The 14,828-nt window shown below is 41.0% G+C and overlaps 1 protein-coding gene across 5 annotated transcripts in view; it reads right to left on the bottom strand.

Moving 5' to 3' along the window:
- Positions 1 to 14,828, bottom strand: part of ME2 (malic enzyme 2) — a 48,672-nt gene that overhangs the window by 8,333 nt on the left and 25,511 nt on the right. For all 5 annotated transcript variants that reach the window (XM_037902511.2, XM_037902512.2, XM_043546877.1 and 2 more), the window contains 9 exons: positions 13,426 to 13,529; positions 12,959 to 13,068; positions 12,736 to 12,833; positions 12,193 to 12,306; positions 11,986 to 12,100; positions 10,539 to 10,681; positions 3,722 to 3,824; positions 2,870 to 2,940; positions 1,427 to 1,525 (listed from right to left, as the gene is read on the bottom strand). In XM_037902511.2, the coding sequence (XP_037758439.1) occupies positions 1,427 to 1,525; positions 2,870 to 2,940; positions 3,722 to 3,824; positions 10,539 to 10,681; positions 11,986 to 12,100; positions 12,193 to 12,306; positions 12,736 to 12,833; positions 12,959 to 13,068; positions 13,426 to 13,529 (957 nt within the window). The remainder of the gene's footprint in view (positions 1 to 1,426; positions 1,526 to 2,869; positions 2,941 to 3,721; positions 3,825 to 10,538; positions 10,682 to 11,985; positions 12,101 to 12,192; positions 12,307 to 12,735; positions 12,834 to 12,958; positions 13,069 to 13,425; positions 13,530 to 14,828) is intronic.

Below are 14,828 nucleotides of genomic sequence, written 5' to 3'. Positions count from 1 at the left end.
TTTTTCTTTGCATCCTTTCAGCTGAGGTAGGAACACACACTTTGAATGCAGCCATAAGGCAAAATCTAACATTCAGGTAAAGTATCATTATGCATACTTCTTGGGCACCCATGAAGCCACAAGCTACTTAAAGCATCAACACCATCTAGGAGAATGACAAACTATCCTCTGTCTCAAATTAAAGCCAGTTACTTATGGGACCACTCTGCAACTCATAAGTTAGGCAAAGGCATGCTGAAAAAAAATAGTGCTATATGACCTAAAGGGTGTATGGCTTAGCCTCATTTTGACTTCTGGTGTCAATGAGTTCCAAAGCTGGTGGACCTTGACCGAGACTACTCTGTTCCCATGAGTTCAAATCTGGGCTTCAAAAGCTAGAGAATCCCTTACAGGCAGAACTACAATAGGTTATGATAGAGGAAGAAACATTCTAGTTCTTTTAGGACTTTAGAAATAAGGACCAGAATCTTTTAAGGGACCTAGAACTGGAATGATGTCAAAGAAATCAAAGGAACAAAGTTTTGACTAGTGATCATTACCAGCATATAAATAAACTAATATTTCACAAATCTCCCTTATTATAGCAGAATCATAAAAATGTAGGTCTAGCAGGGACCTCAAGAGGTCTTTTCTCATCATACTGCACTGGGCAGGATTAAGTATACTTAAGCCATCCCCGACAAATGTTTGTCTAACCTGTTCTTAAAAACCTCCATTGATGTGGGATTCCACAATCTCCCTAGATAACCTGTTCCATTGCTTAACTGTCCTTATAATTAGAAGTTTTTGCTAATATGCAACCTAAACTGACTCTCAACTTGCTGCAAACTAAGCCGACTACTTTTTGTCCTATCCTCAATGGATGTGGAGAACCACTGATCGCTGTCCTCTTTATAACAACTTATTACATATTTGAAGACTTACCAGGCCCACCCTCGGCCCTCTCACTTTTCGACCTTTCCTCATAGGTCAGGTTTTCTAAACCTCTTATTCTGTTGCTCTCTTCTGGACTCTAATGTGTTAACATCTTTTTAAAAGTGCAATGCCCAAAACTGGCATAAAACTCCAGCTGAGGCCTCACCAGTGCAGAGCAGAGTGGGACAACTATCTCTTATGTCTCACATACCACACTCCTGTTACAATATTCCAGAAAGACGACATTTTTTTGCAATAGCATCACATTGTTGGCACATATTCAATTTGCGATCCTCTTTAATCCCCAGATCCCTTTCAGTGCCTAGTCACTTATTTCCCATTTTATATTTATGCAGTTGATTTTTCCTTCCTAAGTGTAGTACTTTGTACTTTTATCAATAGCCTGAACATTAGTCTGTTCTTTTTTGTCCCAAATATCATGCTATAGAGCTTGGGAAGTTTATATAATGTACAGTGTATCTTTTCGCATAGGCCAATGCTACCCACTTACTTTAACAGCAATGCAAATAGAAACTTCTTTGATGTTGGACAGTGGTGGATAAAGCCTTCCTTGGGCAAGTTCCTCATTAGTTAACTGGTCTGTCAATGCCTGTATTAAAAACAAATATTAGCAATTTATTGACCCTTCTCAGGAGGCAATGCATCACTAAGCTGCAAACAGAGGAATGTGTTTGTAAGTTCTTACTGGTACAGCTTACCTGAAATACATATAAAAGTGCATGGTATAAGTCAGCCAAAGCCTCAAAAATTACTATAAAGATGCAGGCTGCAATCTGTGTCCAAAGCAACAAGCCTCTTACTTATTATTAGATTTTTTTTAGCATCTCAGCTGAAGTCAGATGTTTCTTCGCTGAAGTGTCAACATCTCAGTGTTAATGACAGTAAATAGGTAAATTACAAGGGACCCATCTGCACTGCAGGGTTGGCCCATTGAACATGGATGCACAGAATGATGGATCCCATCATTCCACTCACTTCCAAATAAAACAACATAAATAAGTAAATATAAAAAGGAAAGGGGGAGATGGAAAAGCAAACAGACAGACAAAAGAAGCTGCAGAAGGTGATGGAAGAACGAAACAGAAATTACAACAAAGACTGGACGGAGCCGCTTTGTTTGCAATAAAAAAGAAAAAACACACAATAAAAACCACACACACTGTATTTCAGGGTTTAAGGCTTTTTTCCTTTCTACCTTTGTTCTGTCTTGTAGCTGCTCTCCCCTCGGGCAACCCTAAAAAACCCTGGCTACAAATTCTCCCAGTAACATCATCCAACCATCTTATGGATCATTTCCCCCACCTAAAGTGCAGAGGCTCCTGCTGGCAAATCAAGTCCACAAAGTTGGACTGCACATGGCAACGTAGGGAGATAAAAGAACATCAACCCTAGAGCTGGTCAATAAATGGGGTTCTCCTCTACCTCTGTGGAAAATCTATTTTTTTTGGTGGAAATTTGAGAACCAAAATATTTTGGCCAAACATGTTAAATATTTTGATTTGGAAATGCTACTGCAGTGCCTCATGTGTCCATTCTCCTCCACAGTCCAAGCTCCCTCACTGATCTCCCATGATGCACCACCTCCCCTTTTGGAGAAGGGACGTGGTGCATCATCAGAATCCCTGGCTACGGTGCAGCACAAGAGACACAGTCCAGCCAGAGAGCACAGCCCATAGAGGAGAATGGGAACACAAGGTAACCAAACTACAATTCCCATGAGGCACTGCAGCTACATTTACAAATTGAAATATTTCAAAAAATAATATTTTTGTCATGAGCAGACATTTCCCACAAAAAATATTGATAATCAAAACCCAATTTTCTACTGAAAAACCATTTCAGTGGAAAATTTTTGATCAGTCCAACTCAGCCCATCATGTCAAAGGGACTGACTTCGCCTTTCAAAAGCCATCATCTATGTTTGAACACATACCTTTGCAGCCTCAAGGAAGACCTTATCACTAATATGCCGAACACTGCTGAGGACTACAGCCAGAGCCACACCTATAATACAATTATTGATAATATTATGATAAAATCATTTTTAATGTGCAGCCCCATCATTGACATGGTACAAGAAATGCAGACAAGCCATAAAATAAAGTATTTCAGATTTATGGATAGGATTTTTTTAGCCTCCTCTGTCAAGTGCCAAAAGATTCATAGCAAAGGAGAGAGAGAAGTACTAATTTTGCTACATAAGCATAGACAGACGGTGGAACACTCAAGAGCTGCACTGGACTTTTTGCATTAATGAGCAAAATTCTTGGTTCATACATTCACTTTAATTGAATGTTAAAACACAAGTTCTTAAGACTAGTTACTGGTGTCCTAGTAACATACCAGAATGTGCAACTTTGGGGGGGAATCCCATGATGCCTCTTTGCACTATTATCTGTGCAAAAGTAATTAGAAGAACAGATCTTTACGAAAGTCCCCCCCTCCCTGCCAAGAAACAATAAATAGGCCTTGGTTATTTGTATTTCTAAAAAGTAATCAAACTGAAACCTGCTAACTGTGCACACAGACAGCCTATGTCACCATGTATTCTGATCACTCGTCCTTGTCATATCACGTATCCTTAATGGCCTCCATTTATTTATTGTACTCACTTAAGTCTTTTCTTAAACTAGACTAAGCTCTTCAGGGCTGGGAAGGTCTCTTACTGTGTGCCTGCACAACGGAGCCCCAGTCCTGACTGAGGTCTCTAGGCAATGCTGCAATATTAGTAACAACTCTGAAATAATCTAATCTTAAAGTGGAAGAACAGAATTCTCTATATTACCTGGAAAAATATAGGCATTGTTTCCCTGGCCTGGTTTGAAGGATCGTCCATCTTTCAAAACCACATGCTCGAATGGACTGCCACTGGCAAACAAACACCGCCCCTGTTAAACAAGAGGGAGTCAGTCATTCACAGAGTCTGCATTACATGAAAATAAAGTCGCCACGAACGAGAGGCTTACCACACCACACTCACAGTCATCTAGGCTCCAATTCAGTAAAGGTACTTAAGCAGGGATGCCAGAACAGGGGGTGACAGGGGACCATGGCCCCATCACCTTTAAAAGTGGGAAGGCAATGCCTTCCCACTTTTTACCAGCCATAGGGGTGAGCTACGGGGGGGTGAGGGGGGAACGGGCAGAGAGTGAGTGAGTGGGAGGCAGGGTCTTGCGGGGAAAGAGGCAGCACCAGGGCAGGGGCTCACGTAGAAGAGAGGATGGGGGGGGCATGGTTCAGGTGCTGGTGGGCCCCCCCACTTTTAGGGAGCTTCCTCCGCTCCTGTACTTAAGCATGGGCCTCATTTTTTCACATGCTTTAAGTCAGGGCCATGCAAGTGCCTTGCTGAATCAAAGCTCTACAGTCCATCCCCACGAAAACCAAAACTCCCACCAAACAACAGCCGGGAAGAGACAAAAATATTAGCAAGATTTCCTTCTGAGCTACAAACATCAGGAAACTAAAAGTAGAAAGCATACACATCAGACTATGTAGGTTTCTAAGGAATGGAAGATTTCTACTTGTTTAAAAGATATTAATTCCTCCTAATAGCACACAGTTCTCTAGGAAAGTAAAACCTTCCATTGGGACTAATCACACAATTAAAGTAAATTATGATGATTAATTATTATTTGTATTGTGACAGTACCTAGGTGCACTAGTCATAGAAATGTAGGGCTGGAGGGGACACTGAGAGCTCATCTAGGTCCATCCTGACAATGCCTGATAAGTGTTTGTCAGGGGTCCTCAAAGTTTTTTTGTTGGGACCCCCTTTGAAAATATTTCAGGCTGTGATGACCCCCTGCCCCCCATGCCATCTAGCTCTCAAGGCAGCGCCGCCACCAGCAAGAGTGCAGAAGTAAGGGTGGCAATACCGCAACCTCCCAGAATATGCTTGCGACTCCCTTTTGGGTTCGGACCCCAGTTTGAGAAACACTGGATGATGAGGATTCCATAATTTCCCTTGGAAGCTATTCCAGTGCTTAACTATCTTTATAGTTAGAAAGGTTTTCCTAACATCTAACCTAAATCTCCCTTGATACAGATTAAGCCTGTTACCTCTTGGCCTACCGTCAGTGGAGGTGGAGAACAATTGCACAAATCCTCTTTATAACAGCCCTTAATGTATTTTAACATTGATCAATTCCCCTCTCATTTTTATTTTCTCAAGACTAAACATGTCCAGTTTTTATTAACCTTTCCTCACAGGTCAAGTTTTCTAAACTTTTTATCATTTTTGTTGCTCTCCTTTGGACTTTCTCCAATTTGTGCACATCTTTCTTAGAGTATGGTGCCAAGAATTGGACACAGCACTCTAGCTGAGGCCTCACCAGTGCAGAGCAGAGTGGGACAATTACCTCCAGGGTCTTACATAGAACACTCCTGTTAATACATCCCAGAATTTCATCTTGTGGATTTCAGACCAATTTGCCATGATCATTTTGAATTTTAATCCTGTCCTTCAAAGTCACTCCCAGCTTGGAGTCACCCGCAAATTTTATAAGCGCAGTCTCCACTCCATTAGCCAAGTAATTAATGAAAATATTGAACAGTACTGACCCAGGACAGATGCTATTCAATATTTTCATCAATGACTTGGCCAGGGCCCCGCTGTGCTAGGTGCTAAGCAAACATAAGACAAAAAGATGGTTGTTACCACAAGCAACTTACAATGTAAAATATAAGACAACAGGCTGATAGACAGACAGATGGGAGCACAAGGAAAGATTGAGACAATATTGGTCAGCATGATAGGCTGTGGTCTCAATATGTGCTTAAGTACTCTGCTGCATCAGGGCCTCTAGAAGGAATGTGTTATGCAATTGATCCTCTCTTGCTATGAAGATGGTTTTAATGATTAAAAAATTATTAAAAGTCGCCGAGAGGTTTGAGTGTGAAATCTGCTTGCCCTATGGTCGAGCAATCTCTCCCTCTTCCAGTTCAAACCAGAAAACTGAATGTCTGATAGCAAATTGTGAAAATAATAAAAGTTTACAGCTCCATATCAATCTCACACACGAGAACACATCACCATGTATGCAAAAAGTTCTGGTACTGTGTCTGAGCATGCGAACATATGCACAGTAATGGATTTTTTGACAGGTTTCAGAGTAGCAGCCATGTTAGTCTGTATCCGCAAAAAGAAAAGGAGTACTTGTGGCACCTTAGAGACTAACAAATTTTTTAGAACATAAGCTTTTGTGAGCTACAGCTCACTTCATCGGATGCATGCAGTGGAAAATAAAGGGGGGAGATTTTATATACACAGAGAACATGAAACAATGGGGTGTTACCATACACACTGTAACGAGAGCGATCAGGTAAGGTGAGCTATTACCAGCAGGAGAGGGAAAACAAACAAACAAACAAAAACCCCTTTTGTAGTGATAATCAAGGTGGGCCATTTCCAGCAGTTGACAAGAACGTGTGAGGAACAATACGGGGGGAAAATAAACATGGGGAAATAGTTTTACTTTGTGTAATGACACATCCACGCCCAGTCTTTATTCAAGCCTAATTTAATGGTGTCCAGTTTGCAAATTAATTCCAATTCAGCAGTCTCTCGTTGGAGTCTGTTTTTGAAGTTTTTTTTGTTGACGAATTGCGACTTTTAGGTCTGTAATCGAGTGACCAGAGAGATTGAAGTGTTCTCCAACTGGTTTTTGAAAGTTATAATTCTTGACATCTGATTTGTGTCCATTTATTCTTTTACATAGAGACTGTCCGGTTTGGCCAATGTACATGGCAGAGGGGCACTGTTGGCTCATGATGGCATATATCACATTGGTAGATGTGCAGGTGAACGAGCCTCTGAAAGCATGGCTAATGTGATAAGGCCTTCTGATGGTGTCCCCTGAATAGATATGTGGATGGAGTTGGCAATGGGCTTTGTTGCAAGGATAGGTTCCTGGGTTAGTGTTTTTTGTTGTGTGGTTGCTGGTGAGTATTTGCTTCAGGTTGGGGGGCTGTCTGTAAGCAAGGACTGGCCTGTCTCCCAAGATCTGTGAGAGTGATGGGTCATCCTTCAGGACAGGTTGTAGATCCTTGATGATGCGCTGGAGAGGCTTTAGTTGGGGGCTGAAGGTGACGGCTAGTGGTGTTCTGTTATTTTCTTTGTTGGGCCTGTCCTGTAGTAGGTATTGTAGTTGTAAGAACGCTTGATAGAGATCTTGTAGGTGTTTGTCTCTTTCTGAGGGGTTGGAGCAAATGAGGTTGTATCGTAGAGCTTGGCTGTAGACAATGGATCGTGTGGTGTGGTCTGGATGAAAGCTGGAGGCATGTAGGTAAGTATAGCGGTCAGTAGGTTTCCGGTATAGGGTGATGTTTATGTGATCATTGCTTATTAGCACTGTAGTGTCCAGGAAGTGGATCTCTTGTGTGGACTGGTCCAGGCTGAGGTTGATGGTGGATGGAAATTGTTGAAATCATGGTGGAATTCCTCAAGGGCTTCTTTGCCATGGGTCCAGATGATGATGATGTCATCAATGTAGCGCAAGTAGAGTAGGGGCATTAGGGGACGAGAGCTGAGGAAGCGTTGTTCTAAGTCAGCCATAAAAATGTTGGCCTACTGTGGGGCCATGCGGGTACCCATAGCAGTGCCGCTGATTTAAAGGTATACATTGTCCCCAAATGTGAAATAGTTATGGGTGAGGACAAAGTCACAAAGTTCAGCCACCAGGTTTGCCGTGACATTATCGGGGATAGTGTTCCTGACGGCTTGTAGTCCATCTTTGTGTGGAATGTTGGTGTACAGGGCTTCTACAGCCATAGTGGCCAGGATGGTGTTTTCAGGAAGATCACCGATGGATTGTAGTTTCCTCGGGAAGTCAGTGGTGTCTTGAAGATAGCTGGGAGTGCTGGTAGCGTAGGGCCTGAGAAGGGAGTCTACATAGCCAGACAATCCTGCTATCAGGGTGCCAATGCCTGAGATGATGGGGCATCCAGGATTTCCAGGTTTATGGATCTTGGGTAGCAGATAGAATACCCCTGCTCAGGATTCTAGGGGTGTGTCTGTGCGGATTTGTTTTTGTGCTTTTTCAGGGAGTTTCTTGAGCAGATGATGTAGTTTCTTTTGGTAACCCTCAGTGGGATCACAGGGTAACTTCTTGTAAAATGTGGTGTTGGAGAGCTGCTGAGCAGCCTCTTGTTCATATTCCGACCTATTCATGATGACGACAGCATCTTTTTGAGTAGGTGAAGTCAGGGTCAAAAGATGATGTAAACTAAACACAGAAAATACTTCTTGCAAAGCAGCAGAGGGCACCAAAGCATCACCATACTCGTATGAAATGCAAGAATAAGCAATAAGAGTTTATTGATTGTTTCTTCATGCTCTTAGGAGGTTTGTCTACGAATGCTCTCATTTAGTGTTATTTTCAAGTTTTCCATTTATAATGGCTAGGCCATTTCTGAAGTCAAGAAACCTAAAGGGCTGGGAGTGGAGGATTGGTAATTACAAGACAAACTGTAATAGTCAAATGACCAGGGGAACATTGAGTAATTTTGGATAATCAAGGTTTTGGCTAATAAAGGGAATTCTCTATGTAATTATTAAGTGTCAGAGAACATGACCCTGCTTAAGATAATGGTGAATTCTGGATAACTGAGGTTGTACTAAATACACTTTAGATAAATAATTACTCTGAAAATGGACATAATATTGGGCGGGAAAATATAAACTGCCAAAAGTATTAGAAAAAATAAAGTTTGGAGGGCTGTAACAATTAAAATCCTTTTTCCATTAACCTGTAATATTTCACAGCCTTAACACAAGAATTTAAAACTGCATGTGAATGGTAGATTATGGGAAATCATGAATAGAAATTAAGGCAGCCCCTATACTGGAGAAAAATAAAGATTCCCTCCCCACCTACCAAGGACTAATTGTTTTGAGTACCAGCCTGACTTGCTTTCAGTGGTGTTTAGCTAAGTGAAAACACTTTAAACTGATTTACTGCACTTGGATCTACCCAGCACTATCTTGTGTTGGAAACTGACAGTGATAAAATGTTCCAGAGAGTGCACTTCATCACTCTACATAAACACATGGGCAATTCCGTGGAGACAGCTGTTGTTGTGTAGACCTTCTCTAAAGTGAGAAACAGAACCTCATTCATATCATGTGTAGGTAAGTACCTCCTATAGATATCAATGGAGCTACACTGATTTATTGCAGCTGAAGATCTGGCCCTATCATCTGTTTCTGTTTACCTTCTATCTGAACTGTGAATTTAGAGTATTATATTTTATTCACCAAAATATTGCCTAATAAACATCTGAGGAATAACCACTACACAAAAAATTAAATTGCCCCGAGGAACTAAACACCTTGCATATGAGTTCCCTTGTGTCGCAGAAATCTGGAAGACAGTAGTCAAAATCCAGATTTGGTACAGAGGCTTTTGTCTTTTACGAGAGCGGGTCTTTGCCCTTGCAAAGCCTCCGCTAGAGACCCACTGATCTGGGGGAGAACTAGCAAGCTATACTAGAATCTCAGCTTTCATTGGGGAGGCAAGGGGGAGAGGTAAGTTTCAAACCCTTTAGCCTTAAAATATACAGTGCTATGGATCAATGTGATGATCAATAATGCTGAAAGGAACAAACCACAAATACACATTTCTGGAGCAGGAAGCACCTAAAGATCCCTGCACACACATTTTTACATAAATGAGTCACTTAAGGTTGGGATGTATTCCAAAGAACCATTTCACTAACCCACTCCGCTTCTAAAGTCCCCATGCTAGCCCTGTGGATAGTGGTAAGATCATACAGGACAGGAGTCCAAAAGGTTTAAATGGGAGGCATGGCAAAAAATTGTTTTGCAGGCCAGCTCAAAACTACTAAGGCCAACTCTGCCTCTGCTTTTTTTCTCCCCTATGTCTTCCCCCTTTGCCCAGCTCCTCAAACAAAAAAAACAGTCTTATGTGCACAATGCTTAAAAACTGTGCACAAGGATAAAGGTTTTATTGGGTTTTCCTTTATTAAATGCAAATACTGGGCCTGAACTCACTCACACTGGGCTAAGTTAGCTGTAGCAGCACTGAAATCAGTGGAATTACAAAATCCAGAGACAGAGAGAGAGAGAGATCAAAATCAGTCCGCTATGCTTAAATTTTAAATGTTTGACCAATTCAAATATTAGGAAATTCAGTGCCGAGTATGAGCCTTGGGCTGTACAACACAAGCAAAGACATTCCCTGTTCTGAGGACCTGATTCAATATTAAATAAAGACTGCTTTAATTAACTATTTCCAGGTTGTAGCTGGTTTCTGTCATGACTATTACATAAAATAACTGTTTCTTTAAAAACAAAAGCTAAAAATAGTCTCAGAAACAATGTCAGTCAAGGTTAGAAACACAAGTTACTCTCAGTAACCAATGATTACACGTCAATATTGTTTCACCTGCCAAATGTAATAATTTAAAATCAGAGCTGCTTTTTAATGTATACCAAGACAAATATGCATTTGAAACTGGAAGGTGATGAGCAGTTGTATTCTTTACAAGGAGAAATTCCAAGTTTAAATGCTTGGCGTTTTGCACTCTTAGATTACAGACAGAAAAATAATATATATGCATTGACATTTTTCATCATTAAGTACCTCTGTTAATGTATAAGCTTCCTCAGCAGTGCATTCAGCTTTCACTGTAGGGTTACTTAGTGCAAATATTATAGGTCTTTCATTGATGGAACCCATTGCTTTGATCACATCATGTGAAAAAAGCCGGCCAGCCCCTGCAACTCCTGACGTAAATTGAAAGATACAAAAATTACAGTTACACATTTAAAATGGGACAATGATTGCAAAAACTTTATACTGTATATATTTATTTCTGATGTGAATCAAGATCATCACTGTTAAGGTCAGTCACACTCAGGAAAACCAATAAAAGGCTTTGAATAAATATTCATCATTCATTAAAGCAAGCTGTATCTAGAAAATGAGCTGTGGGAAACAATCTTGCACTGTCAGGAGATGCACAAGATGACCCAAAAGGTTTTTTCCATCTCTAATTTGAAATGCATTGCAAACTTAAACCCTACACTATTCAAACCCAGCGAAGACACTACAAATCAGTATGCTTGAATTTTCAAAGTTCAGATATTTAGTTATTTATGAGGCGGGGAAGAGGCCTTAAGAATGAGGCATTCCTCCTCCGCACAATCATTTTATACCTCAAACAGTTTAACACACTTGACATACATATGCACAAATACATAACAATGAATATGCACACTCCGACACAAAGACTCAGTCCAAAACCATATTTTTTCACAAAGTTATGTGCAAGGAAAAAATATGGAACTATAATAGAAGCCATTTTGCAGCCTTAACTATAGTGGTGGCTACTAGGGGCTGTTATAATTAACATGTACATACATACTCACACGCATCCACTGACCCAATGAATACTGGGGATCAGGGACTGGAGTGCAGAACATCTGCTTTGCACCAAATCGCTGGCAGATACTAGCTTAAGTCAGTGTAACCAGCCATGGGAAAAATCATTTCAGCACAGGGGGTATCGTGGCGACACAAAGTATGCAAAGCAGCTCCTACACCATCTCTCTCTCAGCTGCCGGGGTAGGAATGTGACAAGAGAAATGGGGGTAGCTGGGTCTACTCTATTTCTCACTGATCCGCAGCTGCAATATCATTCTTTTGGACCACTGGCAGTCAGCGTAACTCAGACCAGTCTGTAAGCTGTTCTAAGCTACACCAGCAGACTAGCCAGCCCAGGATTGGAGTGCGGAGCAAAAAAAGGTCATGCCCCAGAGTTGCACTTTGAGCTCCTCAGCCATAGCTGAGCCTGTATGTATTATACACATGATGCACTGAGCCCCACAGCCATTTTACACGTATTTTAAAATAGTGAACCAAATTCTGCTGTCATTTACCCCAGTGCAAATGCAGAGTAGCCCCATCGACTTATGTGGGGTTATGCTACATGTACGGTGATAAAAGTGAAAGCAGCAACTGGCCCAGTGACAGCAAGATAAAATTAACAACATATATTATCTAAGGAGTCTGAAATAAGTTTACTGACCAATAATAGCTGATGGCTGAAGTACATTCACCGCATCTACAAATGTCTTTGGCACCTGGTCTGGAGGTTGGTGCATAAATGGTTCTTGATTGGCGTCTACCTTTTGTTCTCGGCCCTAAAGATTTAAGTTGATTCCGATTGTGAGAAAGACAGGAAAGAGAATGGCAATGTGTACTGTGCTATTCCAAAGGCCTGGCAGACCCTCACCTGAACCAACAGGCCGTATTTATCAAACATCCAAATTTTCTTATACGCTTCCTCTGAAGAAATACCGCTTTCCATCATAGCCATAACAATGAGGTTTGCAATTCCAAGAGCAGCCTGACAGATAAAGAACAAGTATTTGAAAATAAAGGAAACATCCATCAGTTTAACTTACGGTACTACGAAAACCATGGTACATTTCCTTCCAATATGGTAAGAACTAACAATTACTTTCTCTCTCTCTCGCGTGCACGCGCAGAATCATTAATTTTGGGGGCTAAACCCTGCCATTGTATACATGGGTCCATCTGCTTTATGATGTCTGTATGGGTAAAGTGAGAATCTGGCCCTTGAAAATTATCCTTTTGTAAATGTTAAACCCAAACTTCAATCTAAATAATAATCTTCTGTAAAGGGGCATTTCCTTTAATACAGTTCAGTAGGCCTCCCTTATACAAAGTTCTGTAAGAGAACACAAAGAACACCCTTTTTTACAGTTCTGTGGGGTTTAACTTGTATTGCACTAGAGACCATGGCAGAACTCACCTCTCCTGCTCCAAGAAACAAAACTTTATGCTCTGTGATTGCTTTCCCAACAACCTTCTGTGCTGCCAGCATTCCCGCTAAGGCCACTGCGGCTGTCCCTACAAAGGAAATAAAAATCTCTCAGGAGAGCTGAATAGATTGACATGACAGAACATATTGGGGGCGGGGGGGAAGGGGGGAAGGTTTTCACATATGTAGCAAGAGTCAGAAGTGAACATTTTACCCTGAATGTCGTCATTGAAGGTGCAATATTTCTCTCTGTATTTCCTCAAAAAACGGAAAGCATTATGATTCCCAAAGTCTTCGAACTGAATAAGTGTGTTATGGCCGTACCTAAAGAACAGAGCATGATATTTTATCAATTGAAACACTAATAAATCAAAAATTCCTATATACACACAGAGTTGTTTAGGGCCAGATGCAGTCCTCAGGCTCTTCCTGGAAAACAGTTAAATACCATCTCTGTCTTATATATGTTTAACACAAAGGACAGGAGATGTGCCCATAAATCAAACACAAAGTCACTGGCAGAGCCAGGACTAGAATTCAGGTCTCCTGATTCATAGTCCTGTACTCTAGTCACTCGACTATATTCTCTCCTTATATGACATTTGAAAATGAAGCTGTGTGATGTTTCCCATGGCCCACTCTTTCTTGACAAATTTATGAGTAACTAATTCAATACCATACCTGTCTGTAATGGCTTCCATAAACTCATCAATCAGGTCATCATAAAGCTGTGAGCGGTCTCTTTTTTGGTACAGGCCCATGTAAAAAGGATCTTTTAATAGGGTCTATAAAGTAAACCAAAGATAGCAGCAGAATGAAATCATTCATTCAATATACACCCTCCAAAGTTCTAAGTGACATATTTCAGTCACTACCCAGAGATAAGATACTGAGAAGGATTTCATCTATCTTTCCTTCTGTGAATATTTTCACAGTTGAATTCCTAGCTAGCCATAGTCAAGGAGCCAGGAATTCTCTGATTCTGCAGCCATTGGAGCAAATGCTGCAGAAATCCTGGGTTTTGGTGGCAATTCTCTGGATTTTGTAGCAGTCACCCACCATCTTTTGCTCCCTTTCTATTTCTCCCTCTGCTTTCTCCCCCAAGTCCATCACTTTCACAAACTTGAATTCTAGCTGCCTTTGATGAGAATGCGTCATGTCTAATTGAGCTTGCAACTTAACTGGCCATGCGTGGGTCTAAAGTGTTTATGAAAAGAAATTGGTGGGGGGGGGGGGGCTGGAATAAGGAATCTTGGGAAACTGGGTAAAATGAAATACACAGGAACAGAGGAGAAATTTTCTTTTAAAAAGATAATCGGGAAGTAAAATAAGCTGAAAAGAAAAATGGGGTACATTTTCAAAGGCATAAACTCAGACCAGTCTGTAAACTCTTCTAAGCTACACCAGCAGATTAGCCAGCCCAGGACTGGAGTGGGGAGCAAAAAAAGGGTCATGCCCCAGAGTTGCACTTTAAGCTCCTCAGCCATAGCTGAGCCTGTATGTATTATACACATGATGCACTGAGCCCCACAGCCATTTTACACGTATTTTAAAATAGTGAACCAAATTCTGCTGTCATTTACCCCAGTGCAAATGCAGAGTAGCCCCATCGACTTATGTGGGGTTATGCTATATGTACGGTGATAAAAGTGAAAGCAGCAGTTGGCCCAGTGACAGCAAGATAAAATTAACTTTAATTAGCTCCTATTTGTGCCTTTGACAGTTTCCCTCCAGATGCTTAATTGGGAGAGATATTAAGTCCTCTCTTTTCATAATTTTGTTAGTAGTTAAATAGAAATAATTTGCTAAGGCATTGGAGCGTTGTTTGATTTTGCCTATAGTGAATCCATCCTCCAGAAACAAAAAAGGTCTAACAGGATCTAACTGGAAACTCTTCAGGGCAGGGACTGTGTCTTCCCATATGTTTGCACAATGGTTAGCAACAAGGAAGTCCTATCCCTGCTGGGGCATTTCTGCAATATAAATAAAACAGACAACAATACTACACTGGGAACACTATGTTACATAGCCACAGACATAAAGGAACAAGTTATGAGGTTAGGCAAATATCGACTGTTACCTGA

Source organism: Chelonia mydas, chromosome 5 (assembly GCF_015237465.2).
Source record: "Chelonia mydas isolate rCheMyd1 chromosome 5, rCheMyd1.pri.v2, whole genome shotgun sequence".
Classification (NCBI taxonomy): Eukaryota; Metazoa; Chordata; order Testudines; family Cheloniidae; genus Chelonia; species Chelonia mydas.
The sequence above is the reverse complement of the archived record's forward strand: the minus strand, read 5'-3'. Positions and strand labels throughout refer to the sequence as shown.